This window comes from Medicago sativa, chromosome 7 (assembly GCF_051527215.1).
Source record: "Medicago sativa cultivar Bolivia chromosome 7, Bolivia_mono, whole genome shotgun sequence".
Taxonomy (NCBI): Eukaryota; Viridiplantae; Streptophyta; class Magnoliopsida; order Fabales; family Fabaceae; genus Medicago; species Medicago sativa.
In genome coordinates this window covers 61,289,321-61,316,985 of record NC_140755.1, presented here as the reverse complement: position 1 = coordinate 61,316,985, position 27,665 = coordinate 61,289,321, and the positions used below count along the sequence as shown (strand labels likewise).

General features: G+C 35.7%; 2 protein-coding genes, 1 long non-coding RNA gene and 2 pseudogenes across 4 annotated transcripts; 2 read left to right on the top strand and 3 right to left on the bottom strand.

Annotated features, from left to right (window-relative positions):
• Window positions 1-1,256: 1,256 nt before the first annotated feature.
• On the bottom strand, window positions 1,257-2,163 carry LOC146907391 (uncharacterized). The gene is made up of 2 exons (XR_015019803.1): window positions 1,969-2,163; window positions 1,257-1,716 (listed from the first exon to the last, which is right to left on the bottom strand). It is a non-coding gene; the product is annotated as an uncharacterized LOC146907391 (long non-coding RNA).
• A 6,245-nt stretch (window positions 2,164-8,408) lies between these two features.
• LOC146907390 (peptide transporter family protein) lies at window positions 8,409-11,477 on the top strand. The gene is made up of 5 exons (XM_085730553.1): window positions 8,409-9,024; window positions 9,990-10,047; window positions 10,126-10,243; window positions 10,336-10,453; window positions 11,172-11,477. Exons 1-5 carry the CDS (start codon window positions 8,473-8,475, stop codon window positions 11,223-11,225), a joined length of 900 nt encoding a protein of 299 aa, XP_085586679.1. The 5' UTR covers window positions 8,409-8,472; the 3' UTR covers window positions 11,226-11,477.
• A 232-nt stretch (window positions 11,478-11,709) lies between these two features.
• LOC146907389 (UPF0481 protein At3g47200-like) lies at window positions 11,710-13,999 on the bottom strand. Its single transcript, XM_085730552.1, has 2 exons — window positions 13,084-13,999; window positions 11,710-12,679 (listed from the first exon to the last, which is right to left on the bottom strand). The coding sequence occupies exons 1-2, from the start codon at window positions 13,852-13,854 to the stop codon at window positions 12,038-12,040; spliced, it is 1,413 nt and encodes a 470-aa protein (XP_085586678.1). The 5' UTR covers window positions 13,855-13,999; the 3' UTR covers window positions 11,710-12,037.
• A 2,008-nt stretch (window positions 14,000-16,007) lies between these two features.
• LOC146907388 (UPF0481 protein At3g47200-like) lies at window positions 16,008-18,060 on the top strand (annotated as a pseudogene). Its single transcript, XR_015019336.1, has 2 exons — window positions 16,008-16,955; window positions 17,309-18,060. The product of XR_015019336.1 is annotated as a UPF0481 protein At3g47200-like (transcript).
• A 7,745-nt stretch (window positions 18,061-25,805) lies between these two features.
• On the bottom strand, window positions 25,806-27,649 carry LOC146907387 (uncharacterized; annotated as a pseudogene).
• Between the last annotated feature and the right edge of the window lie 16 nt (window positions 27,650-27,665).

The window sequence follows — 27,665 nt, the reverse complement described above, 5'->3', positions numbered from 1 at the left end:
CTCACCTATCTCATCTCTAATCCTCACTATCTCCCTCCACCAAGAAGAACAACTCCGGCCCCATCCTCCAAACCACCATCCGCCACGCGATTCCTAGCCACCAACACCCTATGCCATAAACCTTCCCTATCTACTAACAACCGCCAACACCACTTCTCCAACAGAGCAATGTTGAACTCTCTCAGTCTCCTAACACTCATCCCTCCATACTCCCTCCTCAAACACACAGAATTTCACCCAATCCAAGAGATTTTTCTTTTATCCTCACCTCCCCTCTCGAAAAAAAAAATTATTAAACAAAGATTCAATGGAAGAGATTATACCTGACGGAGCTTTGAAAAAGGAAAGTGCATAGACAGGAAGAGCAGTCAGATTATATGAATTTATGGTGAAATTATGAAAATGAATTTTCCAGTGAAGTTAAATGGTCAATCATTGAACATTTGTGTATTTAATTCATGTCAAGTCAGATTATATGGTGTATTGCACATTTGCTCATAAGATGTGTCATTATATCTTTACTTATTGCAATTGTGTCCCTGATTAAATCAAAATTAAACATAGATTCCCATTTGTGCACTAAGATTGAAATTTCCCTTAATATTTTGTATGAGGACTGATTTGTAATAAGGTAAAGTTTAGTTATAGGGTGGTCTACCGGCAAGACACTAGCTGACATGACTTCGGCAGTTATACTATTGACAAAACAAAATAACTTTTTCGAAAAAGTCAATTTTATGACTTCAAACAAATACTTTTGCAAATTAGTTCATTAATACATGGTGGTACATCGATAAGTTTATAACATTTCATTACATATTAGTTCAATAATACATGGTGGTACATCGATAAGTTTATTACATTATTAGATATTAGTTCAATAATACATGGTGGTACATCGATAACAGTGTAGAGACTAACTAAGAATGTGTCCTTTCTTAACTAATGTATGAACTAACTCATTTGTTTGTCTTCGACTAAACTCGACATGAGAGTTTGTGAAAAATAAACTACAGGACGCTTGCATTCATCTAATATAGTGTCAAATTATGTGATGTTGTGCAAGGGTACTTTTTTTAGGGGTATAATTAATGATATAATATTATCGATATTTCTTGAGGTTATTATATTCATTACTTATGATATTATACCTTTTATTTAATTTTCTCATAGGTTTCTCAAAACGAACTATTCCTACAAATAATTATAAACGTTAATGTGTTTTTTCTTTTGAAGTAAATTTAATTTTGCGAAAATATAGGTTAACATTTTGTAATTCAACATCTTTATTTAAAATTGAAGAACATACATGGACGTTTTATTTCACATTACATTTTTTTATAATCATAGCTTAGCCTAAGAATAAAAAAGACATTAAGGAATATCACTATAAAAAAGGTGAAAATAACGACGAAAATTAGAGACGAAAAATAAAATTTATCACTAATTTTGACATCTACAAAATTAAAGATGAATTTTTCATGTTTCCATCTCTAAATTTTCATCCCTAATCCAACTTTTTCTAGTAATCGTATACTTTATTTAAATTGTTTCAATTCATCACACAACAACACTGGGCAAATCCATAACATCCACCTCCACGTTTAAAACCATGACCTATGCATCTTTCATCGCATCGTTCACATGCCCCATGGCCATTGCAGTCAACTTCATAACTGTCCAAACCTATTGTTGGTCCTGCTAACACTGGTCCTGCTATGAAAAAAAAGTCACAAATTCAAAATTCCATGTTAATTACCTAAAAGTTTGCAAGACTGATGCATTGAAAGTTCAATAAAAGAATAAGAAAAATGAAATAACAGATTGAGAAGAATAAATAATATTGATATCTTTTTACATAAAATTCCAAAGAGAATAAATGAAGCTAAGATCAAAGCAATACATAAAATTCCAAAGAGAAAAGATTTAGAGAATATTATTGTAACAAAAAGTACTCATATTTCTTACCAGAAGCTAGGACCAACACAATGCATAAAATTCCAAAGAGAAAAGATCTTGAGACGCCCATAGCCATTTTGGAAGGTTTTTCTCTTGGAATTAGAAAAAAGATCATAGGCTTAGGCTTTGATGAGAATTATACAGTACTTATCAAAAAATAATATGAATATATAGACTTCATGTTCATTATACAGTACTTATCCAAAAAAAGTTCATATGGTAGTCATTTAATGAGAACTGTTTTTAAGGGAATTTGATAAGAATTGTTAGAAACAACCAACAAGTAAAGTTGAACAAAAAATATCTAAATAATATAAACTTTGAATCTCTAAAAAAAATTAATAATAATTTCGTCAAAAACATATCTTTTATAATAATTTTTTTTAACATTTTTCCCTAAAAGTTGATCAAAATCGGATTTGATATCCTTTTTTAGATTGATTCCAATTTGATTTATATATATTATTCATATTTATATTCATATTTAATTATTTATATAGACCACCCGGTCACTATTATAAGTAAAATTTGACATTTTAGTTTCATTTAATAAATGATGTATGTAGTCTATATTAAAGGCCACATACATTATTTATTGAATAAATCTATAAAATATCAATTTTTATTTATAATAATAATGATAAGAAGGTGTAGATCTTAACAACAACCGAACAAAGCATCTTACAGCTGAAATTGGTTACATGACACCACTACAACCCACATGACATCACTACAACTCACATAATCAAGAATTATTAATTCTATGACAAAAATCTTTAAAGATTGACAACAAAAAATGGACAATTTTTAATACTGCAATTCTACCATAGGAAAAATGTATAAATGAAGGAGAAAGAAAAATGATTTTAAGTGCTCTTTTTAAGTATTGGTGCATTTGTCATTATCATAAATGCAAAGTGAAATATATTGAATTGAGAGTGATGAAAGTAGTATTAATTAGAGTTATAATTGGAAAAAAGTAAATAATATTGCATTGAAAGTGAAATTGGTCAATTATTTTGATACAATATTTTTTTTTTTTTTTACAAAAGACTCACTTATTATGGGACAAAGGGGGTATTTTGGAGGTTCTCGTTTTGCGGAAGTCGAGACTTTAGCACAGTTTGTCATAGTTTGCATTTAATACATCACATAATTCATTTATGCGATTTCTGAGACACATAATCACTTATTCACAATTCATTTTATCACAGGATGCAGGCCCGTCCCTTGGGGGGGTTCAGACAGCTCAATGGAGCTGGGCCTCCAAAATTTTGAGGGCCCAACATAATTTTTTTAGAGAAATAATATTTGAACAACCATTTTTTACAACTTTTGTGACAACTTTCTCTCTCACACTCACATTATGTTTTTACTTTATCTCTCTATTGCTTTGATTTTTGTGTCAATACATCATTTTCTTTGTAAAATTTTGGTCGTCACAAAAGTTGTCATCTAAATGGATGTTCAAATAACACAACTCATTTTTTTAATATAATGTGTTTGAAGGTTTAATATATAGAAAATTGCTCTTCTCCCATCAAAAATTGCTCACTCCTATCCAAACTGACGAAAATATCCCAACGTGACTTAACTTACACAGATGTTAAAACCAACGTGACTTCAGTCACGCTGAACTCAGCGTGAGTTAAGTCACACAAATTACAAGTCAACGTGACTTAACTCACTTTGGATTTAACACCTGCGTGAGTTAAGTCACGCTGGGTCTGTGTTAGGTTCCAGAACAGTAGAAATGACATTTTTTCCTAATTTCCTTCATTCATTCATACATCCATTCCATCATTTTCATCCATGTTTTCATCATTCATTCAATCATTCATTCATTAATAATTAACATACGCATAATAAAACCAAAAATTACGCAAAATTAAAAATCGATAAACTAGTCAAAATGTCATAAAAATGCGCAAAGGTGTGAGTGTAAATATATTGCATAAAAATCCCCGAAATGACACAAAAACATCTAAAAATATACAAATTTCCTTAAAATGCTAGAACTGACATCTCCTGTAGAATGCTATACTCGAACTGGATGCCCTCCATAACGTCGACAACGAGAGTATTTGAAAACACATCAGGAATCTCCATAGCACTATCCACTCTGCGTCTGATGTTGTCGATGATCTGAAGTGGGTCGGGAAGTTGTCTGGCCCACTGCTGCTCAACAATAACCTCCTCGTAATGAGGGACAGGAGCTGTGTACTCAGCAACGGGCGAGATACACGGTAGAACTATTTGATGTACCACATCACATACTTCCACACCTCGTCCTCCGGGATCGGATCACCCCTCTCCTGCTGGATATGGACATGGACAACAAAATCCGTGAAGGCGATAACCACATCCCCTGGCGCAAGCTCCCCAATCGTCGTAGGAGGTCTGGGAATGGTCTAGACATAGTTGTACTTCCTCGGAACCTGTTCCCATAAGTGACGACACATCTTGTCTTTGTCAGCCATGATGCATCCGGAGTACCAACATATGTCCCGAAAAGGCGTCAGGTCTCGCCGTGACTCGTACAACCTCCAGATGAGATTAACATTCTCCTCAAATTAGTGAGCCCTCTGTATTGTCCAGCATCAGCATAGCCTATGGGAGGTTTCCATTTACCCACAAGCTGGTTAAAATGCTCGTACTCTGGCCTGCTCGAAACGATCTTCTTGAAGCGCGCCAAAACCCATCCATGCAAACACAGAGACAAATTTATATCAGCACAAATATCATACAAACAACTATACATTTATGATCTACTAAAAAAATAAGAAAAAAATATATTACCACAAGCAAGGTCATGTAACCACCAATGGCTTTAACAGCTGAGTCATTTGTAAGAGAAAACAGCTCATACAAAAAAGCAAGTGTCATCCTGCTCCATGACCAGTCACCCAACCTGTCCAAATCCTGAAGCGCAAGCAGCCATAACAGATTAATGCTTCTTCTATTCTTGCCGGAAAAAATGGTGTAGCCAAGCAAGAGCAACAAAAACGCCTTAATGTAGGCGGTCCTAACAACGCTCTGCTCCTCCTCCTCCTTATCCTCCTCGTCTGATGCAGGGTTCTCCAACTGATTACACCTATTCAACATTCTTTCAGAACACCTCTACAGGTGAGTGTGACTGACATACAAACCCATATGATCTTTCACCTCTTTCATCGCTTCCTACGGCGTAAAACCCAACTCATTTTCCAGCAGAAATATACCCTGCTCATAAGTTAGATCTTCCTCCTCAATGTTCCTCCCAGTGATGGGGATATGTAGAAGACACACCACATCATCTAGTGTTACAGTCATCTCTCCAATGGGCAGATGGAAGATGCTAGTCTTCTCATGACATCTCTCTGCAAGGCACAAATGATCCCGTGACTGATGTTGTCATACCCAGTCTGAAGGAGAGGGGAAAGACCAGATGCATTCACCGGTGTCCAAAACCATTCAGTTCCTTCTCCCGACACCGGCACTGTCAAGGTATTAGAACTAAGCTTCTTCAAGTGCGAGACACTGGTCACCTTATGAGACTTTTGAAACTGAAATACAAAAATTCTAACATAAACATTAAATAAACATTAAATAAACATTAAATATTCTAACATAAATTTAAATTCTTAAATGAAGCGGGTAATTTAAATTCTCGCGCGTAATTTAAATGAGCGCGCGTAATTTAAATTCTTATGCGCGTAATTTAAATGACCATGTGTAATTTTAATTCTCGCATGTAATTTTAATTGACGTGTAATTTAAGTCAATTTAAATTGTTTGAACATAAAACTTTAAATCATAATAAGTAACATACCATTAAAATAAAATTAAACAATTATACTTACTTTGACATCGACCCATAGCCTGCATGCCACATGTTTACCGAAGTTCGGTAGAAGCGACAAATCACTAGGCCCCAAGGAAAGCTCTGTGGTCCGGCCTCGAACTCCATCCTCTACTCCTCCTGAGCCTCACTGTGGGCCTCACTTTCCTGTTGGTGAGCCGGCTCATACCGAGGTTGATACGCCTCATGCTGATGCTGATGCTTATACTGTGTCGGGTCCACTATCTGAGACGCACCCGGCTGTGACGATGATTCCTCTGCATCATCACCCATACCAATCCTCGCACCCGCCAGTCTCCAGCTACAAGGCTGAGCCTGAGGAGGGCGCTATGAGACCTCTTCGGCCCGTGGACTCCCTTCCTGCCCTAACTCTGTCAGGCCTCTGAGACATATCTACACAACATTTCAAAAAGCATAAAATCAATGATTTTTTTCATACGGACATTGTGTCATTTCTAACTATTTAACAACAACAGTTAAATTTAGGCAAAGTCGTTTAAATCCGTAAACTACCACATTGTAGTCAAACTAACTATAATCAACATTAACAAACAAAATTCTAACTAATTTCATAATTAACAATCCAAAAAACAAACAAACTTTCATTGAGACGTTTTATCAAACACTTAGAGTTCAACACAATTTCTAACAATTCCTAACTCTATCCTACTCTAACCTACCACATTTCAATCAACCCTACTCTAATCAATTTTAAACAACAATTTATAACTTAATTCATCATTAACGATAAAAAAAATCAAACATGCAATTCAACTCGAACACCTAAAAAACCCACCTGGGTTGTCCTGCTGGTTTTGGCTTGGGACCTGGGAGTATGCTCCTCCTCGAGGTCTTAGGTTCGATTCTCTCCAGTGTCAATTTAAGTGGGCTAATTTAGCTTCTTCAAAAAAAAACTCGAACACCTAAAATTTCACAATTTTATCCAAAAAAAACTAACATTAAAAAAAAAACACAATGCAAAAGGTTAGAGAACACTTACCTGTTATGGAAGTAGAATTTGATGTTGATTTGGTTGAGTTTGGTGAAAATCGCACAAAATGGAAGACATTTCGAAAAAAAAAAGAGTTTGAAACACAATGGTTTTGTTTCTGTTTGTTGCTGTTCTATTATAGCACGCAGCGTGAGTTAAGTCATGCTGGGTTTACAACCTGCGTGAATTAACTCACGCTGAAAGTACCGAGCATGACTTAAGTCACGCATGGGTACTTTCGTCCATTCAGTTGAGCATGATTGTTTTTTGATGGGAGAAGAGCAATTTTCTTATAGAATATAGCTATAGCGAGAAAAACATTTCATGTTTGATAGTGTGGCCCAGTGGTAGTATGCGTTTGAGTTGGAGTTATAGCTATGGTTTCATTGGTTCAATTTTCCCGCAAGATGTACTTTTTGCTTGAATTAAGAGCAATGATATTTGAACAACCATTTGCTAACAACTTTTATGACAACTTCTTTTTTTCTCTTCTTATTGGTCAAAAACAATGAAGAGAGAAAAATGAAGAGAGAGAGAGTAAGAATATAATGTGTATGAGAGATAAAGTTGTTTAAAAGTTGTCACAAAATGGTTGTACAAATATCATTTATCTTGAATTAATTATTTTTTGGACAAGCTACGGTGTCATTGGTTCAATTCCCGCAAGATGTACTTTTTGCTTGAATTAATTATTGGGTAATGTTAACCAGTGCCCCAGAGCACTAGTTAAGGAAACTAAAAAAAAGAAAGTTTTAAAATGAAAGTAACATTTTTTTTTATGCTTTTGAAGAGTTGACAACATTCCAATGTAATATTTACTATATTTGACTCCTTTACCAGGCGTCACTGGTTAGCATTACCCTTATGATAATAGAGACATTTACAACATCATAGGATATAGTAAAATCAAGGGTTAATTATTCAAATTGACCCTTTAATAAACGTAGTTTGGAAAATGATCATGTGATAAAAAACACTGTTTCTGCTTGTGTAACTTGAGATTCTTTTTATTTTTGATCTCTAATTTTTCCCAAAGACACAAAGTCCAAAAAAGTGACATAAATGTTGAATTTTTTCATGATTCTTGGCATTCATATTTAGGGCATAAAAATATAGGTTTTCACATAAAATTAGAATTTTCCAACAAAGGACAAATTAATATGAACTTTTCAAACGCTAAACATACAAAAAAAGAAAGGAAATTATTCAATAACTAGTTCTAAACGGCAAACTTATCTAAAGAGGTCACCCCTTAGTATCTCGCCATGTCAATATGGACTGGAGAGGTTGAAATTGTTACTACGACATACGCATATGACTATATTTCTTATGACGGTCCAATTATTATTTATTTTTTTTGACAAATATGACGGTCCAATTAATCTCAATCGCTGGATAGACTTATGTCATAAGACAATAGTTCCACAAATTGTAATCTAGACCATTCAATAATTCAATACAGATTCAACGATCTAAATTGAAAAAATTGTGTGTAAATGTGGCATTTTTCAACCGCAGCTGATCCTAGTCCACTCACTTTCCACGGTCAATCAACGGAAAAGAAAACAACACGACGTCGTTTTCCATTTCAACATAAATTCAAACCCCCATTACCCGCGTTCTTCTTCATTCACATTTCACATTCAGATTCTTTCCAATTCAAAACCCTACTTCTCCAAAAATGTCATCACCCATAACTTACCCCGTCGTCGTCGACGACAAAGATCTCGACGACGCGGCCTTATGGGCGATGATCGACACCGCCTCCGCCTCCGTCTCACATTCCTCATCAAAGCAAAAACCTCTCGCAATCAAATACCATCAATCACCTTCTCCGATCTCAAAACCTTCGCCACCGTCAAAGTTCCCGCGCTACTCCACTGACGGCGGTGAAGTTGTTCAAGATCCCTGGCCTTACCGACCACCGCGTAAGGTCGCGAGAATCTCTGGTTCTGGTTCAGATTCGTGTGAAACGAGTCCGCTTGCTGTTGTTCGAACCGTGCAGAGATCGCCAACACCATCGCCGTTGCCGTTGGCGAAGGTTTATTCATCACCGGAGATCGGGAAGATGAATGAAGTGAAGGAGATTAGTAGTAGTTATACAACGGAGGTTTCGCCGCGGTGTTTCGGGAGAAATGATCATGAAGAGAAGGAGAATGGAATGAGGCATAGCTTGTCTGGAATGTTTCCAACGGTTTCGTTGTTTAAGGAGTATCAGAATGCAGCTATGGCGGTAATTAATTACTCTAATTTTGATTCAAATTATTCAATTAAATATGCTTATTTAATTTTGATTGATGTGAATTTAGAAATGAAATGTGAATTAGGTTATGAACTCTGATAAATTTATTTTTCTCTGTTATGTATATTTTTTAATCATTAGAGATTTAGAGTAGTGCTTATTATCACGGGAAATGGATCGAGTGCAGTCGCCCCTGTGCTGTCAAGCAGCAGTTTTGAGCAGTTTGATTAAAATTAGACGGTTCAGAATTTAATGTAGTTTTGATTTTTTAAAATTTAAAATTTCCTACGTTGAAATCTGAACCATCTGGTCTTAATTGGACAGCTACAAGCTCGGTCTTAATTGGGCAGCTACGAGCTCGATGACTGCATGCAGTGAATAACGCTAATTGTTACGAAAGACACTTTGTTAAACCAGCGCAACCATTGCATTTCGTCGAATAACTGTTTTATACTGATATTCAATGAAAATCTCCTATTATGCTACATCGCTTTATTTCGAATTGATGATGTGACATAAAAAATGGTGGTTTCTCATTGAACATTATTAGTTTAAAACTGGTTCACATTGATGGTGTATGCCATTAAACTCATCAATTAATGACTTAAAGAGGAAGTGAAGCCACATTTACAATCTTACATTAACTGATCATAACAAAAATGAACTGTAGTGCTAAGCAAATTTTTAGCTATGGACTGTAGTGCCAAGCAGATTTTTTAAGTAGAACTTGTAACCAGAGGTATACTAGCAGTTACTAAGTCTGGATTATTGAATTTCAGAGCTGTAATAGATACACTGTAACCTGTGGTGTGGATATAATAACACAACAGTATATACAGTCTCCGTAGTTAATTATGCAAGTATCTGAAGATACAAGAGTTCCTGTGAGGCGATTATTTGATTTCACTTACGAATTTAACTAATGATTAATACTTTGTTGTGCGTTCCATGGACAGATTTTGGAGAAAACTGATTACACTTTGATTTCGGGGAATCCTTACATTAAAAAGACAGGTTAAGTACAAAGTATATCTTCTTTCTTAACTCTTAACATGACACAGTAGATGTAACTTGTGCATGTGTTTTTTATAGGCTGGAGAAAGATTTCTTGTTACTTCAATATTTCTTATGAAATTAGAGACAAGAATATTGAGTTTGATGGGGATCGCAATGTTCAGCGTGCCGAGTTTGTGATTCGTGCACACATGCAGTATGTTTCTTGTTTATCAATTTTTCATCCAAATAGTCTCTATTCACATCTCTATAATCTGAAGTTGCCGTTGATTTTGTTTGCTACACCAGGGGTGGCAGGTTCTCAGATGGATGGGGCTCTTGTGATCGACGCGAAAAGAGGTTTCAGAAACCAAATCATGATGTTCCAAGCACAGCGGAGACTAGGGCCAAAAATAAAGCTTGTCAAGTATGTCATGCTATCATATTTTGCTTTTTTGAATTTTATCATCAACCAAAAATAAAGCTTGTCAAGTATATCATATTATCAAAATTCAATAGGCTTTAGCTGCTTATTCCTCACATCAGGTTAGGGCAGCTTCCATATACCTGTCCTTCACATATGTATCTTATTTTACACAATTGTGCACTTGGCCAAGAGTATCTAAGCTAATTGGGTCATCTCCATAGTACTTCGTCGTTTTCTTCATTTCAGCACGATTTTGGCTAAGCTCTATCAGACTAGAAGCCTTCTCTCTTAACAGAGGCTTTATTAAAAAAATAATGACATTTCCATAAAAGGCTTTGGTGGATTATGTCCATAAAAGTCTGTTGACGTTTTCTCTTCTTCTTTTGGTTCCATATATTTGAAATTACGATTTAAATTACAATACAAAAAGGAATATTACCTTTTAATTCTTGTTCTTAAATTGATTTTGTGTAGGAGTTCCCTAAGATTAGTTATTTTATCATAAATAAGTTGAATAATTGCAATTGAAAGCCTGTATTCCAACCTAAAATGATCATTTTTAACGAGTTTGAAAGAGAATAAAAGTACAGTCACAAACAGATATATCTCAAAATAAATAAATGAAAAATTCTGTTATAACTAAACATGCAAAGTTACGAATTATTTTGTATTCAAACCAAGACCATCAGTTAATCGTAACATGTTGATACTTTTACAGGACCTACTAGGAATTGGGGAATACCGACCAGGTGCATCAAGTCAACTTCGGTGATCTTATGATTATGAATGATTTTGCCACTATTGAACATGTTCAAATATTTGTTGAGGGTAAAGTGAACTGAAAATAGGTGGTACAAGAAATAAATTTATCTTATTTTTATGAATGCATGATGAATTGTTACAAGTCCTGTCATTTAGCACGTATTTGGTGTACTAGCAGGACCTGTAATCTGTGGAATTTATACTTTTATAGCATTGAAGAGATTGAAATGAATATGAAAACGTCTTTATATTTTTACAGAAATGGCATCTTTAATCGATTAAGTAAACAATTACTTGATAGATTATCCCTCTTCGGTACCTCAACTTTGAAATTGAAATATTTAATCGATAGATAATGATCAGTTACGAAGGGGTAGAACGACAAAATACATAACAAATCTCATCTTTAGATTTTCACACTAACCAAAGCTTAATTTCTGTCAAACTCAGAAATAACAGTTATAAATACATGTAATAGACTAATGGTTCATTAGTTGAAATAACTGTTCTGAAATAACACAATTCATAAACAGAAGTTCTTTGAAATACACTTGAAATATGAAAATTCATGTTTCAATTCAAACAGACAGCACAAAGAAAAAAGGCACTCATCATTTATGAGATACTCAAGAAGGAACACACCAACTTAAACCAAAAATTCATAAAAAAAATTCAACACAATCCTTAGAGAATTGAAGTGCACTAATTGCCGTACCAGAAGACAATTATTATGGTGCAATGCCAACACACACTCGACCTATTTTTGTAACAATTTTAATTTAATCGTACAAAAGCAAACATTGCCATAACAAACCACCTTTACTAGCAAGCCGGGTCAACCGCAAACCATGTTTGAATGAAAGTTAGAGCAAGGGCGATAAACGCAGCAAGGAATGCAATAATGGCCCAAGGATTACTGAAGTAAGTGTGAAAACCCAGTGCTATCCAAGTCTTGCATTTATTACAGTAATGCTCATGTATTTTTTCTCTGACTTCAAAATATATTTTTGTATTAGGTACCAAGTCAGTACTTATGATATTGAAAAGATCGGCAACGTCCTCATCACTCCCAAGGGAATTGAGCAAAATCCCTTTTGATCTCAATTCCTTCACATCTTCAGGACGGTCAATGAGTGAGTCCATGAAAGCTGCAAAAGAACAAATTTCGTAGTCGTTCTCAAAATCTGGACACATCTCATACGCTATCAGGTTAAGGAAAGTAGCAGCTGAAGTGTCGTCCACAACGATCTCAGGAAGAGTCAGTTTCGCAGCGAACCATCCTGCAGAGAAATCTATGTCTGTTGGCCTCCGTGTCGCGCTTGACTTAAGTCTTATTCCTACTGCTCTTAGATCTTGTATGCTCCTGTAAGTCATCATCTTGACATTTTCCTTTGCATTCTTCTTGTCATTTTCCTCTGAATTCTTCTGACTCCGTTTCTTGTTGTTAGCTTCATTGCTTTTAGTCTATGTTTTAATCAGAAATAAATTGGATCATTTTACTCATGATAATAAAAAATATTCAAATCTTAACTTTCTATGTGCAGTAATAATAATCACATTTAAGCAGAGAAAAAATATTTAAAAAAAGTGTTATTTCCCCCTCAAAAATATCAAAAGTCAAGAAAAGGGTGTTATTTTATCTTTTCTATGCAGTATTAATTATTTTATTTAGTTTAATCCTCTAATTACTATTATGTACACCCCTCTGATTACTGTCCTCCCCTTTGTAATTATGATAATGGTAGATAGACATAAAACACTGATGAAACAAACTCTGTTTCTTAGTAACCTAATAGTTTTGTTTGTTTGTAATTTCTGTTGTTATTTCAATTTTTTCTAGTACTTTTTTTTTGTTATTTCTATTGTACCTTGGAATTAGATGTAGCGAGGATGATTTTGCGCTGAAGATCAAGAAGATGAGTCGGTGTCTCTGACTGTGACTCATTTGGTAATGGTATTGATACACTATGTTCTCCTTCTCCCTTTCCTTTTGGAACCATGTCCTTCTCCTTATCTGGCTGTGACCCATCTAGTGTGGCCCAATGATGACAGTCGAGGAACTTCGTCATGCTTTTTTTCAAACCACTCTCGTCTTCATCTTTCCACAATAGCTTGAGTACTTCATAAGGAAGTTGATTCTCCAACAAAAGCACATCCATCATCACAAGAACCAGTTGATCAACCTTAATATTCATCTGCCCTGGTTCATCAAGCTTGGCTTTCTCTAAGATATGCAGCAAAGAACATCCATCCACGAACAACATCCACGACAGCTTTTCTTCGAGGCTTCCAAAGCCTTCAAGAGACTTGCCAGTTAAAGTTAAAACATCGTCGCCAAAATGACCCTTCAGTTCATCAATGTTATCTGCAATCTTTTTATGTAGATCCTCTGGAATGTGTCCGGTGTTTTCTATATATTTCGCCGCCCACCTAAGCTTGTACTTCTCTCCTAACTTCAGATTTGTGTTGTCATGATGGATAGGACCTATCGACACTAACTTGGGTGAGTAATGCTTCTCAAAGTTTTTTCTATTTCTGAGATACTCTTGCACCCTTTGTATCTTCGGTCGTGAATTTTGGGATGTTTGCTTTGATTTTTGTAACTCCACAAATTTTTCTTTAATAGTTTGGGATGCCATCAAATGGTTGAGAGATATTGATCTAATTTCAAACTTGACGAAAATGTAAATCAAAATGTGTATTATATAATATAGTGCTTTAGTTTTTCATGCTCTCAAACCTTTACCTAATGAACAAGATAACTAAAATATGCCTGCTTAAAATAATCTTACACTTCAACTTTAATCGATTTTTATACCTGTCCTCTTCATATGTCCATCACTTTACTCAATGGACAAGAAAAGTAAAAGGATCTTTGCTTTTACTATTCTTGAATGTGACTAATATGTCCTCAGAATAAACTAAAGTACATTTCTTTTTCTTTCTTCTCTGAGTTCTCAAACCATGAACAGGGGAGCACATACCAGTTAGGGTTGCGATTCCGACGATGGAAATTCAGATTTCGACGTCAGTGATTGCGACGCCGGTTAGGGTTGCAGTGGTGGTGTTTGTTGACCTTTTGAAGAAATTAACTAGTTCATTTTTTAGATAGTTTTATTAACAACTTTAGGAACTTGTGAAACTTTCTTTTTTGGATGGTTTTATGGATGACTTAAACTTAATGACTTATGAAACTTATGATTTTGTGGGTTAATTTTTGTATTTTGATGCTAAGTTGAGCATAATGTTTTACTATGGTAGTTTGGTATAATTTGTCTTTGTAATTAAGTCATATTTTGCACCATTGACCTATTTACAATATTATATTAGTTTCTATATGTCATGCATATAATAAATTTTAGGGTTAAATATGTTTTTGGTCCCTATAAATATACAAACTTTTCGTTTTAGTCCATCTAAAAAATTTCTTCAAATTTTAGTCCCTATAAAATTTTCAATCAATACTTTTGGTCCCTATTTTTAAGTTATTTTTTGCATTTTTTAATGAAATTGTGCAGAAATGTGTAAAATAATGTAAAAATATCTCCCAAAAAAGTTAGAATTTTTTAACAAAACATAAATTAAATATGAATTTTTAACCGTCAAAAATATAAAAATTCATGTTTTGTTAAAAAAATTATATTTTTTTTGGGATAGATTCTTATAATATTATAAATTTTTATGCAAAATTTTATTCAAAAATATGAATTCTACGTATGGGTTTACTTTAAAGGAGGGACCAAAAGTGAAGATGGAAAATTTATAAGGGCTAAAAGTTGAAGAAATTTTTTAGAGGGATTAAAAGGAAAAGTTGACATATTTATAGAAACCAAAAACATATTTAACCCTAAATTTTATATAATTTTAATTTTAGGTAAACTCGTACGAGTTCTCAAGTCGAGTTTACTTAGGCAAAACGAGTTGAAATAAACTCTCGAGTTGCAAAACCTTGGTTGTTTGTGTTAATTCGAATAAGGTTTGTTAGAATCTATCACAGTAGTTATAGGGTTTGATTGAATTCAGTTTCTAAATTAATTGTGTTTTTGTAACGGTTGTGTAAGAACTTCAGTTAATTATAATTTGTGATGGTTTAACGATTGTAATCTGCTCAGTAGAAATTCAAATAAGATTGATTGGTTAGTGTTGTAATCAAACAGAATTAAAATCATAAAGAAAAAAGGGAACAATTCTTTGAACAGATGATATATCCCATGAACACTGTCATAATCAGTTAATCGATCATCTTAAATTGATTGTTATTTCAGGTTTTTTTTTCCTTTCAAAATAATTGAAACCCCCCATTTTATATTATCGCATTCTATTTACAAAGTTCGTATTTGATCATTTTTAAGTCAGAAATCCTCGTGAGGACGACCAAAATTAACTGCCTTGTACTACTCTTTGTAAATTATTTTTTTGATCGCACGCGACAGCAATCAAATTTATTGTATGTTATATATTAAAATGTGATACTTAGCCTGTGGAAAAACATGAGTTAGGTATCTAATCCTAAGAAATTAAAAGCCAAGCAAGGAATGAATAAAAGGACAAGCCGCATGGTAAAAGAGGGAGGACACATAGTCAAATTCTAGAACAGTAAACGCATATATCCTTTTTCCATGAATTTTACTTTTCTTGTCCAATGATTAAAGTGATGGACATTATATAGTAGTGAAGAGTGGGGATAAAACTCGATTAAAGTGAAGGTGTAATATTTTTTTTAAGCAAGCATATTTACTTATCTTGTTCATTAGGTAAAGTTTCAGGAGCATGAAAATTTAAAGCACTACACTGAACCCATCTATATATAATACGCATTTTGATTTGTATTTGCATCAAGTTTGAAAGATCAATATCCCTCAACCATTATCATATTGAATGAATGATGGCATCCCAAACTACCCTTGAAAAAAAAATTGTGGAGCTAGAAAATTCAAAGCAAATGCCACAAAATACGCGACCAAAGATACAAAGGGTGGCTGAGTATCTAAGAAATAGAAAAAACTTTGAGAAGCATTACTCACCCAAGTTAGTGTCAATAGGTCCTATCCATCATGACAATACAAATCTGAAGACAGGAGAGAAGTACAAGCTTATGTGGGCATCAAAATACCTCGAGAATACAGGCCACAATCCACGCGATCTACACAAAAAGATTGCCGATAACATTAATGAACTGAAGGGTCGTTTTAGCGATGATGTTTTAACTTTAACCGGCAACTCTCTTGAAGGCTTTGGTAGCCTTGAAGAAAAGTTGTCGTGGATGTTGTTCGTGGATGGATGTTCTTTGCTACATATCTTGGAGAAAGCCAAGCTTGATGAACCAGGGCACATGAATATTAAGGTTGATCAACTTGTTCTTGTGATGATGGATGTGCTATTGTTGGAGAATCAACTTCCTTATGTGGTGCTCAAGCTATTGTGGAAAGACGACAACGATATTGAATTGATAAAGACCATGAAAAATTTCCTCAAATGTCACCATTGGGCCACAGAAGATAATAAGAGGAACCGGAGGTGGCCACGCAGTCAAGAGACTAGCAATATAGTTCCAGATAGAAAAGGAAACGAGCAAAAGGAGACACCATCAGAGAAGGAGAAGGACATGGTTTCAAAAGGAAAAGGAGAAAGAGAACATAGTGTATCAATACCATTACCAAATGAGTCACAGTCAGAGACAATACCCACTCATCTTCTTGATCTTCATCGCAATATCATCCTCATTAGATCTAAACCCAAGGTACAATAGAAATATTAGAGACAAAATTAGAAAAATATTTTTCCTTTTATTAGTTTAAGTTTACCTATCACTAATTTTCACCTTTTTGAGAAATAAATTGGCATAATTTCTATTTTTGGTATACTAACATGTGCCCTTTGTGCACATGTTAGTATTTTCCATATTTTAATTACAAAGTGGAGGGTAGTGATCAGAGAGGGGTGTGCATAATAGTGATTAGAGTGTTAAACTAAAATAAAATAATTAATACTACGTAGAAAGAAGAAAAAAAAATGCAAAATGTGATATTTTATTACGGTAAGAGGAATGAAATTTTATTGTTATGATCCAATCCATTTCTGTTTAAAACATAGATTGAAAACAATGAAGCTAACAAAGTGAATTCGAGTAAGAAGAGTCCAGATGAAAAGGTCAAGATGATGACATATCGGAACATACAAGATCTAAGAGTGTAGGAATAAGACTTAAGTCAAGCAAGACACGAAGGCCAAGAGACATAGATTTCTCCGAAGGATGGTTCGCTGCAGAACTGACTCTTCCTGAGATCGTTGTGGACGACACATCAGCCGCTACTTTCCTCAACCTGATAGCATATGAGATGTGTCCAGATTTTGACAACGACTACGGGATTTGTTCTTTTGCTGCTTTCATGGACTCGCTTATCGACCATCCTGAAGATGTGAAGGTACTGAGATCAAAAGGGATTTTGCTCAATTCCCTTGGGAGTGATGAGGAAGTTGCCGAACTTTTCAATATCATAAGTACTGACTTGGTACCTAACACAGAAACATATTTTGGAGTTAGAGCCAAAATACATGATCATTACTGTAATAGATGCAATACATGCATAGCAGAGGCTTTACACACTTCAGCAGTCCTTGGGCCATCACTGCATTCATTGCTGCTCTTATCGCCCTTGTTCTTACTTTCATTCAGACATGGTTTGCGATTAACCCGGCTTGCTAATTGTTATGGCAATGTTGCTTTGGTACGATTAAGAATAAGATTTCGTAACTAAAATAGGTCGAGTGTGTGTTGGTAATGCACGACACGTAATAATTGTCATCTGGTAAGGCAAGTAGTGTACTTCTCTGTGGTTTGTTTTGAATTTTTGGTTTAAGTTGGTGTGTCCCATCTTGGGTCTTGACTATGAGTATCTCAGAAATAAAGAGTGCCTTTTCTGTGTTGTGTGTTTGAATTGAAACATGAATTTTCATATTTCAAGTTAATTTATTTAAATTAATATTCTCATAGATGATCTGCGTGTTACTATATTGTCGAGATTATGTCGATTTTGTTTAGATAAGTTATTTAATATTGTATTCATCAACATTGCAATAAGTGAATAGACCAAATGAGCTAATAAGAAAAGTAGTTGTAACAATCTTGTCACATTTCTGTATGAAGTTGAATGTTTTGTTTATTTGCTTTGGACTTGTAGAAAATGAATTGGGTTTTGAAAAAAAAATATTTTAGTTTATTTTTTAGATGTAAATTCGTAAAACTCGGTAAACACGGTCGAGTTTACACGAGTTTACCGAGTGTTAACTCGATCAAACCTTCCGATTTTACCAGAAACCGAGTGTTTTCCTTCGAGTTAACACGATTTTGATACCTAGAAACGTAAACTTGGTAAACTCTGAGATTGAACACTCGATTTGCGGAACATTACTCAGTTTTGATTTGAATAATGTTGACTCTAATTTGAAAGCATCAACCGATTATCTCAAAATAGATTAGAGCAATAACAATATTCGTGTTAACCAACAATCAGAAATTGAAATTGCACTACAAAGATTTGAAAGAAAATAAATAGAATCATGAAAACATAATTGATATTGTAAACTGAACCTCAATATCCTTGATGAACAACCTGAATCAGTGAATCAACCTAGGGTTTAAGCTTCCATAGAAATCGATTTTACACCACTCAAAAGTATGCAATTCGTCTGCTATGTAAAGATGAGATAAAAAAAAACTCATATTCTAATGTTTTTCCTACTTATATGCTCAGAAATTGACCTAAAATAGCCAGAAAACGTCTACTTCAAACCTAAACATATTCTCCAAATTATCTTCCCAAATTCCCACAAAACCTAGAATGAAATTTGTTGTTGCTGTTTTTTTTTTTTTTTTTTGTGAAGTAGCATAGCACCTAGAAAAATTCAACTTTGAATAGGTAGGTGTCCGGGGTTTGAACCCAATCCCTGTATATATTATGCTTTATCACTTATCAAATGAGCTAAACTCACGGGGACGCTGCTGCAGTTTCTTTACTTCATTCTATATGCAACTCATCCGATTGATATTTTCCACACCATCCATATAATTTTGTCTTGATGTAAATATTTTTTTTTGTTTTTTTTTTTTACGAAGTCTAGATATAAATATATGAAGAGTGATGTAGTTGCACTTCGACGGTCTCAAATCTCAATTTACACAGCTCCGTTTTTGCCATAAATTTTTTGATTTTTCTTTAGTTTTTCATTTAGTTTTCAATGATTAATTTTTTTTCTTTCTTCTCGTTGGATAAGTTTGAATTCTCAGTGTTTTATTTGAATATATATATATATATACACAAAAACACCATTGAAGAGGTGGGGAGAGTGGATGATCGGTGCTTTGTAATAACATTTGAAAGAAATATCTTTTTGAGAGGATTTGAAAGAAATATCTTAATTTGATAAGAAAATAACAAAAAAAAAATTATAAAATCAGTATTAAGAATTTTTTTTTAAATTTTCTTATTTTATTAAACTTAATATTATGTGGCGCAAGATATTAACTTATTTGAATGTGAATAACGGTTTGGTCAAACTTGAAACATTTATAACATAAGAGATTAACTTGAAACTTTTAAAACATGAGAGACAAATTTGACAAGGGACCAAACATGCAATTAAGCCTTTATTAAAATAGGTAAAACGTCGAAAAAACTATTTAAAACAAATTAAATGGTCCTTGAAATCAGATTTTGGGATTTTACATAGGTAAGTTATTAGCACTCTTCAACATTCGTTAAGAAACGGTTACCACTAATTACTTGCATAAGATTTTGTTAACTTCTAAAATATTTATTTATTTTAATTATTAAATGCGAATTAAAATATGATTTTGAAATGGAAATGGTTTGGTTTGAAATAGATGGAAAATAAGTTTTGTTCATATTGTTCTTGACAAGAGTGGTCGCTTGCTCCTACATATCTCTGGGTGCGTTGGAAACTTCAAAGATACGTAGTTTTTGTGTAGAAATTTTTTGTTTGTTTGTTGATTTTAAGGTAAATGTTTTGTTGTGATAAATGCGAGTAAAAATAAATTGATTGCACAACAATTAGTTGTTGTGAGTTTATTGATTGAAGTTTGAGATGATCAAACTGAAAGAGAATGTAGCGTTGATCGTACATGATCAGATTGATGACGTCCGATGCAGTTGTTTTGGGCGTTAGTTGGCTCTGGAACAAAGATGGTTGTACCTACAGACACTTCGACGCTCAAGTCAGTTTAGAGAGCAAGAATGAGGTCTTAGGGTTGAATGATTTCGTAACTTTGGGATCGTGTAAAGTCCCCTTATATAGAGGTAACATACATGAGCCGTTGTCTAAAAGAAGGTGATGCTAACTCCAAATTTTTCATGGTATTATGTCATATAGGAGAATATCGAGCTCAATTGTCTTTTTGTTAGTTAATGGGTCACAAATTGAGGGAGGGACTGATATCAAAAGCGCAATCTTTAATCATTTTGCTAATCACTTCTGCGATGTAAACTTGGATAGGCTTAGTGTGGAAAATCTTACATTCAAAACTCTCAATCAGGAGCAAGATGGCATTGTAACAAAACCTTTTTGTGTAAAAGAGGTGAAGTAAGCAGTGTGAGACTATGATAGTTCTAAGAGTCAGGGGCCCGATGGAATTAATTCTGGCTTCTTTAAGGATTTTTGGGCTGAGCTTAAAGATGATATTATGCGCTTCATCTCTGAATTTCATTGGAATGAGAAGTTTTCTAAAGGAATAAATAGTACTTTTATCGATCTTATTCCATAGGTGGAAAGCCCTCAACGTTTGTAAGACTTTAGATCAATCTTTTTGATTGGGTGTATGTATAAAGTGTTGGCTAAGGTGATATCTATTCGCACCACTATAATCTGAAGTTGCCGTTGATTTTGTTTGCTACACCAGAGGTGGCAGGTTCTCAGATGGATGGGGCTCTTGTGATTGACGCAAAAAGAGATTTCAGAAACCAAATCATGATGTTCCAAGCACAGCGGAGACTAGGGCCAAAAATAAAGCGTGTCAAGTATGTCATATAATCATTTTTTTTTTTTTGTTTTGAATTTTATCATCAACCAAAAATATGCTTGTCAAGTATATGATATTATCATGTTTCAATTGGCTTTAGCTGCTTATTCCTCACATCAGGTAAGGGCAGCTTCCATAACTGTCCTTCGCATATGTATTTGATTTTACATAATTGTGCACTTGGCCAATAGTATCTAAGCTAATAATTGGGTCATCACCATAGTACTTAGTCATTTTATTCATTTCGACACCATTTTGGCCAAGCTCTTTCAGAATATACACATTAAACTAGAAGCTTTCTCTCTTAACAGAGGCTTTATTAAAAAATGACATTTCCATAAAAGGCTTTGGTGGATTATGTCCATAAAAGTCGGTTGATGTTTTTTCTTCTTCTTTTGGTTCTTCTCTTAACAGAGGCTATATTTGAAATTACGATTTAAATTACAATACAAAAAGGAATGCCACCTTTTAATTCTTGTTCTTAAATTAATTTTCTGTAGGAGTTCCCTAAGATTAGTTATTTTATCATAAATAAACCTGTATTCCAACCTAAAATGATAATTTTTTTAATAGTCCTATTGAGTTTGAAAGAGAATAAAAGTACAGTCATAAACAGATATATCTCAAAAAAAATAAATGAAAAATTCTGTTATAACTAAACATGCAAAGTTACGAATAATTTTGTATTCAAACCAAGACCATCAGTTAATCGTAACATGTTGATACTTTTACAGGACCTACTAGGAATTGGAGAATACCGACCAGGTGCATCAAGTCAACTTCGGTGATCTTATGATTATGAGTGATTTTGCCACGATTGAACATGTTCAAATATTTGTTGAGGGTAAAGCGAACTGAAAATAGGTGGTATAAGAAATAAATTTATCTTATTTTTATGAATGCATGATGAATTGTTACAAGTCCTGTCATTAAGCACATATTTGGTGTACTAGTAGGACCTGTGATCTGTGGAATTTATACTTCTATAGCCGCTGAAGAGATTGAAATGATTATGAAAACGTTTTTATATTTTTACAGAAATGGGATCTTTAATCGATTAAGGAAACAATTAATAGATTATCCCTCGTCAGTACTTCAACTTTGTAATTGAAATATTTAATCGATCGATAATGATCAGTTACGAAGAGATAGAATGACGAAATGCATAACAAATTTCATCTTTAGATTTTTACACTAACCCAAGCGTAATTTCTGTCAAACTCAGAAATAACAGTTATAAAATAATACATGTAATAGATGGTTCATTAGTTGAAATAACTGTTCTGAAATAACACAATTCAACAGAAGTTCTTAGAAATACACTTGAAATATCAAAATTCATGTTTCAATTCAAACAGACAGCACAAAGAAAAAAGGCACTCATCATTTTTTAGATACTCAAGGGACACACCAACTTAACCCAAAAATTCATAAAAAAAATTCAACACAATCCTTAGAGAATTGAAGTGCACTAATTGCCGTACCAGAAGACAATTATTATGGTGCAATGCCAACACACACTTGACCTATTTTTGTAATGAAGGAAATCAATTCCGTGCCTTTCATTGATAATGATCAAGAGTACATATAGTTACAATAGGTAGAGTCAAACCTAGGAAAGTAATTACAAAATAATGGAGAGTAATTACCTAATAATAACTAACATAATGACTAACATAATTACATAAAGTCAAGCAATAATTACTAACATAATTACATAAAGTCATATTCTATCACACCCCCGCAGTCGAAGCGGGAGGTTCACAGACGCTTAGACTGGTCCGAAAATCATCAAAAAGAACTCGAGGTAGGCCTTTGGTGAAAATGTCAGCAATCTGATGACGAGAAGGAACATGAAGGACGCGTGCCTGGCCACGCGCGACCTTTTCCCGAACAAAGTGAATGTCCATCTCAATATGTTTAGTACGTTGATGCTGCACTGGATTACCAGAAAGGTATATGGCACTAACATTATCACAGTACACCAAAGTAGCTTGGGAAAGTGGGTAGTGAAGCTCTAAGAGAAGATTGCGAAGCCAACACGATTCAGAAACCACATTAGCAACACCCCTGTACTCAGCTTCTGCACTGGAGCGAGAAAGTGTGGGTTGTCGTTTGGAAGACCAGGAAATGAGGTTTTCACCAAGAAACACACAATAGCCAGAGGTCGAACGACGGGTGTCAGGACATCCACCCCAATCAGCATCAGTGTAGGAGATAAGTTTCTCAATAGGGGATGAATAAAGATGCAAACCATAGTGTAGGGTGCCCTGAACATAACGCAAGATGCGTTTGAGGGAAAGCATGTGGTCGGTGCAAGGGGCATGCATGTGAAGACACACCTGTTGGACAGCATAAGAGATGTCAGGTCGGGTGAAAGTAAGATACTGCAAGGCTCCTGCAAGACTTCGATATAGAGTAGGATCGTCATATGAAGTGCCGGCGGTGGTACTGAGCTTCTGTTTGGTGTCAACTGGAGTAGCAGAAGGTTTGCACGAGGCCATGCCTGCTCGAGCAATAATATCACTAGCATAAGTACTCTGGCTGAGGAAGAGTCCACCATCATGTCTAGTCACGGAAATGCCCAAGAAGTAACTCAGTGGACCCAAATCCTTCATGGCAAACTCAGATGCAAGGAGTGCCATGATAGATTTTCGAAGATCATGGGAGGAGGTGATGAGGATGATGTCATCAACATAAAGCAAGATGTAAGCCATATCAGAGCCACGTCGGTAGATGAAGAGTGAGTGATCTGAAGTGCTATGCTGAAATCCAATGGTGGAGACAAAGTCAGCAAAGCGCTGGTACCAGGCACGAGGCGCTTGCTTAAGACCATAAAGTGATTTTCGCAATCGACACACATAATCTGGGCGATGAGGATCACGAAAACCTAGTGGCTGATGCATGTATACTGTTTCATGAAGGTCACCATGTAGAAATGCATTTTGAACATCTAGCTGATGAATAGGCCAGGATTTGGACAGTGCAATGGTGAGAACGGTGCGAATCGTCGCCGGTTTTACTACAGGACTGAATGTCTCATCACAATCTACACCTGCAATCTGTGACCTGCCATCACCTACAAGACGAGCCTTGTAACGCTCAAAAACACCATTAGATTTCTTTTTATGACGAAAAATCCACATACAACGAATAATATTAACATCACAAGGTCGTGGAATCAAATCCCACGTATTATTTCTAATAAGAGCATTAAATTCAGACTGCATTGCGGATTTCCAATTAGGGTCAGATAAGGCTAGTTTAGGGTTTTTGGGAAGTGGTGAGATGGTCGGATCATCAATGGTGACAGAAAGGTTAAAGAGTTTTCTGGGTTTGTGGATACCTCGCATGCTACGGGTGGCCATGGTCCTAGTAGGAGGTACGGGCGGGGCCGGTGGTGTAGGTGATGGAGAGGTATTAGGTGAATCTATGGAGGTGGAAGAAGATGTCATGGTAGGAGAAGTATTAGGGGTTCCGGCCATAGAGGGAGACAGATGGTCAGGTGGCGGACTAGGAGAGTTAGCAGGAAGAGGTTGTAAGGTAGGATTATTCCACTGGTGGACAATATGTGGGTGTAAGTCATCAGTAAAACATTTATAGTCAGGGAGAGGTGGTGAAGATAGTTGGGAAAAGGGGAATTGGGTCTCATCAAAAATTACATGACGGGAAATAATGATCTTTCTGTGCGACAAATCAAAACATTTATAACCTCTGTGGTTAATGGGATACCCTAAGAAGACACACGGGGTCGAGCGTGGTTGTAGTTTGTTAATGGTAGTTGATGGAAACAAAGGATAACAAAGACAACCAAAGACACGAAGATGTGTGTAGGAGGGGTCACGGTGATACAAGAGTTGGGTTGGAGAGTAATTGGCTAGATTCTTTTGAGGAAGGATATTAAGAAGATATGTGGCCATTTGAAGTGCATGATGCCAAAATGAGGGAGGAACAGACGAATGAGCGAGAAGAGTGCGAATCATGTTGTTAATAGTGCGTATCTTACGTTCCGCCTTGCCATTTTGAGATGATGTGTGAGGGCAAGAGAAACGAAAAATAAGACCATTATCAACACAATATTTATGAAATAGTGAATTATTATATTCACGCCCATTATCACATTGAAAACATTTGACAGTTTGAGAAAATTGTGTGCGAATTTGATTGGAAAGTGAAATGAACATTTCAAAAACTTGAGACTTGTTGCTTATAGGAAATGTCCACAAAAAATCAGAATAATCATCCAAGAATAAAACATAATACCGATGACCAGAGGAACTTAAAATTGGTGATGTCCATAAATCACTGTGTAAAATATCAAATGGAATTAAAGTAACATTTTTGGATGAATTAAAAGGCAACTTAACATGTTTGCCAAACACACAAGAATTACAAATAGTCTTAGTACTCAATTGTTCACTACTAATGAACTTATTTTTATGAAGAGACTGCAAAATAGAAGAACTAGGATGACCAAGGCGTCTGTGCCAGATACTGGAAGCAAGACCAGCAAAGTGAGAGGGAGAGGTGACTGGATAGAGATCTCCGAGGCTATTACATCTCATGAGAGAAATCCCCGTCTGAAAGTCAAATATCGAGAAACCAAATGGGTCAAATGACACAGAAACATTATTGTCAGTTGTGAGTTGTCGCACAGAAATCAAATTTTTAATAATTTGTGGTGTGTGTAAAACATTGTTAAGGTTTAAGGGTTTCTGTTTGTGAGATGTAGGTAAAGTTGTGTGACCAGACCCTTGAATTGGGATACCTTGTCCACTACCAACAATCAGTTTCTGATTTAAATGACTCAAATTAGAATAAGACGAGAGATTACCTTGCGATGCGGCTGTATGGGACGAAGCTCCAGTGTCCATGTACCATGTGCTATCCGGAGGAGTGAGAGACATGGTATGCATAGCAGCTGCAATGTCAGTGGGTGCTGGTGAAACCGTAGCAGTGTGAGCCTGAGGGCGCTGACCTAGAATGCCCGGCTGACTTGAAGGACCGGTGGGACGAGTCCACTGAGATGTAGGATAAGGGCAAGGAGGCACACCCCAAGGAGGTGGGGTCCAACCCCAAGGAGACCAGGGTGGATACTGCTGCTGCCAGGGCTGAGAAGGCCAAGAAGAAGCTGCTGCCGCAGGTCCAAAGGGGCCATCGGAGCGTGAACCACCACGCTATCCACGCCCTCTTGGGCGATTCTGATTGTTGCGGTTGTGTCCAGATCTAGAGCGGTTGTTCTGACGACGATTTGAGTGTTGCTGAGAGGAGTCATCAGAGTCCTTTGGAGCTGCAGTGTGCAAGGCAGTATGAGAACTAGTGTTGTGCATTTTTGCCAAGCCGGATTCCTCCAAGGTAAGCATGGATCGCGCCTGAAAGAATGATGGCAATGGATTACTTTGGCGGATTAAGGTGGCAACCCCGCGGTACGGCTCAGAAAGACCAGACACCAGCTGAAGGACCAGACGGTGACTGCTGACAGGTGCTCCAACGTTTTTCAACTGATCAGAAAGTTGCTTGAGACGTTGACAATAGGCAGAAACATTTGGAAAATCCTCCATGCGAGTGGATGAGAAATCTTGCTCAAGAGCAACTGCACGTGAGTTTTGATTATCCTCAAAGATGTCAGCCAAACGTTTCCAGGCAGCCATGGCAGTGGATCCTTTTTCCATAATGGTGGTAAGGAGATCAAAAGAGATGGTGGAATAAATCCATTGAAGAACCGTTGAATCGAGAATGTCCACATTTCAAAACTAGCATCAGTGGAAGCATGCTTCTCTTTTCCAGGTTGAGGAATAATGTGATCGACAACCTTGTGGGCACGAGCATGAATCTCAAACAATTCAGCCCACATGGCGTAGTGATCCTTCTCCATTTCTAGCACAAAGGGAATGCTATTTTTTATATTGGTCACGGCAAGGGCCGGATGAAAATCAGGTTTTGCCGAATTGGAGGTCGCGGCAGTGGTGGAGGACACGGCGGCGGACGACGACATGGCAGGAGAGGAAGACATGGTGTGGCAGCAATGGGTTGCGCAAGAGAGAGGCGCGACACAAGAGAAAGCTGCTAGTTGGTTTGGCTAAGGAAGACGCTTGAGCGGCAGTGGGCGGCTCAAGGGAGTAGGAAGCGGCGGCCTTGGTTGAAGAAAGTGGCGGCGGCTGTAAGGAAGAAAGAGATAGGTTACTGGAAATTAGACTCGTGATACCATGAAGGAAATCAATTCCGTGCCTTTCATTGATAATGATCAAGAGTACATATAGTTACAATAGGTAGAGTCAAACCTAGGAAAGTAATTACAAAATAATGGAGAGTAATTACCTAATAATAACTAACATAATGACTAACATAATTACATAAAGTCAAGCAATAATTACTAACATAATTACATAAAGTCATATTCTATCATGTAACATA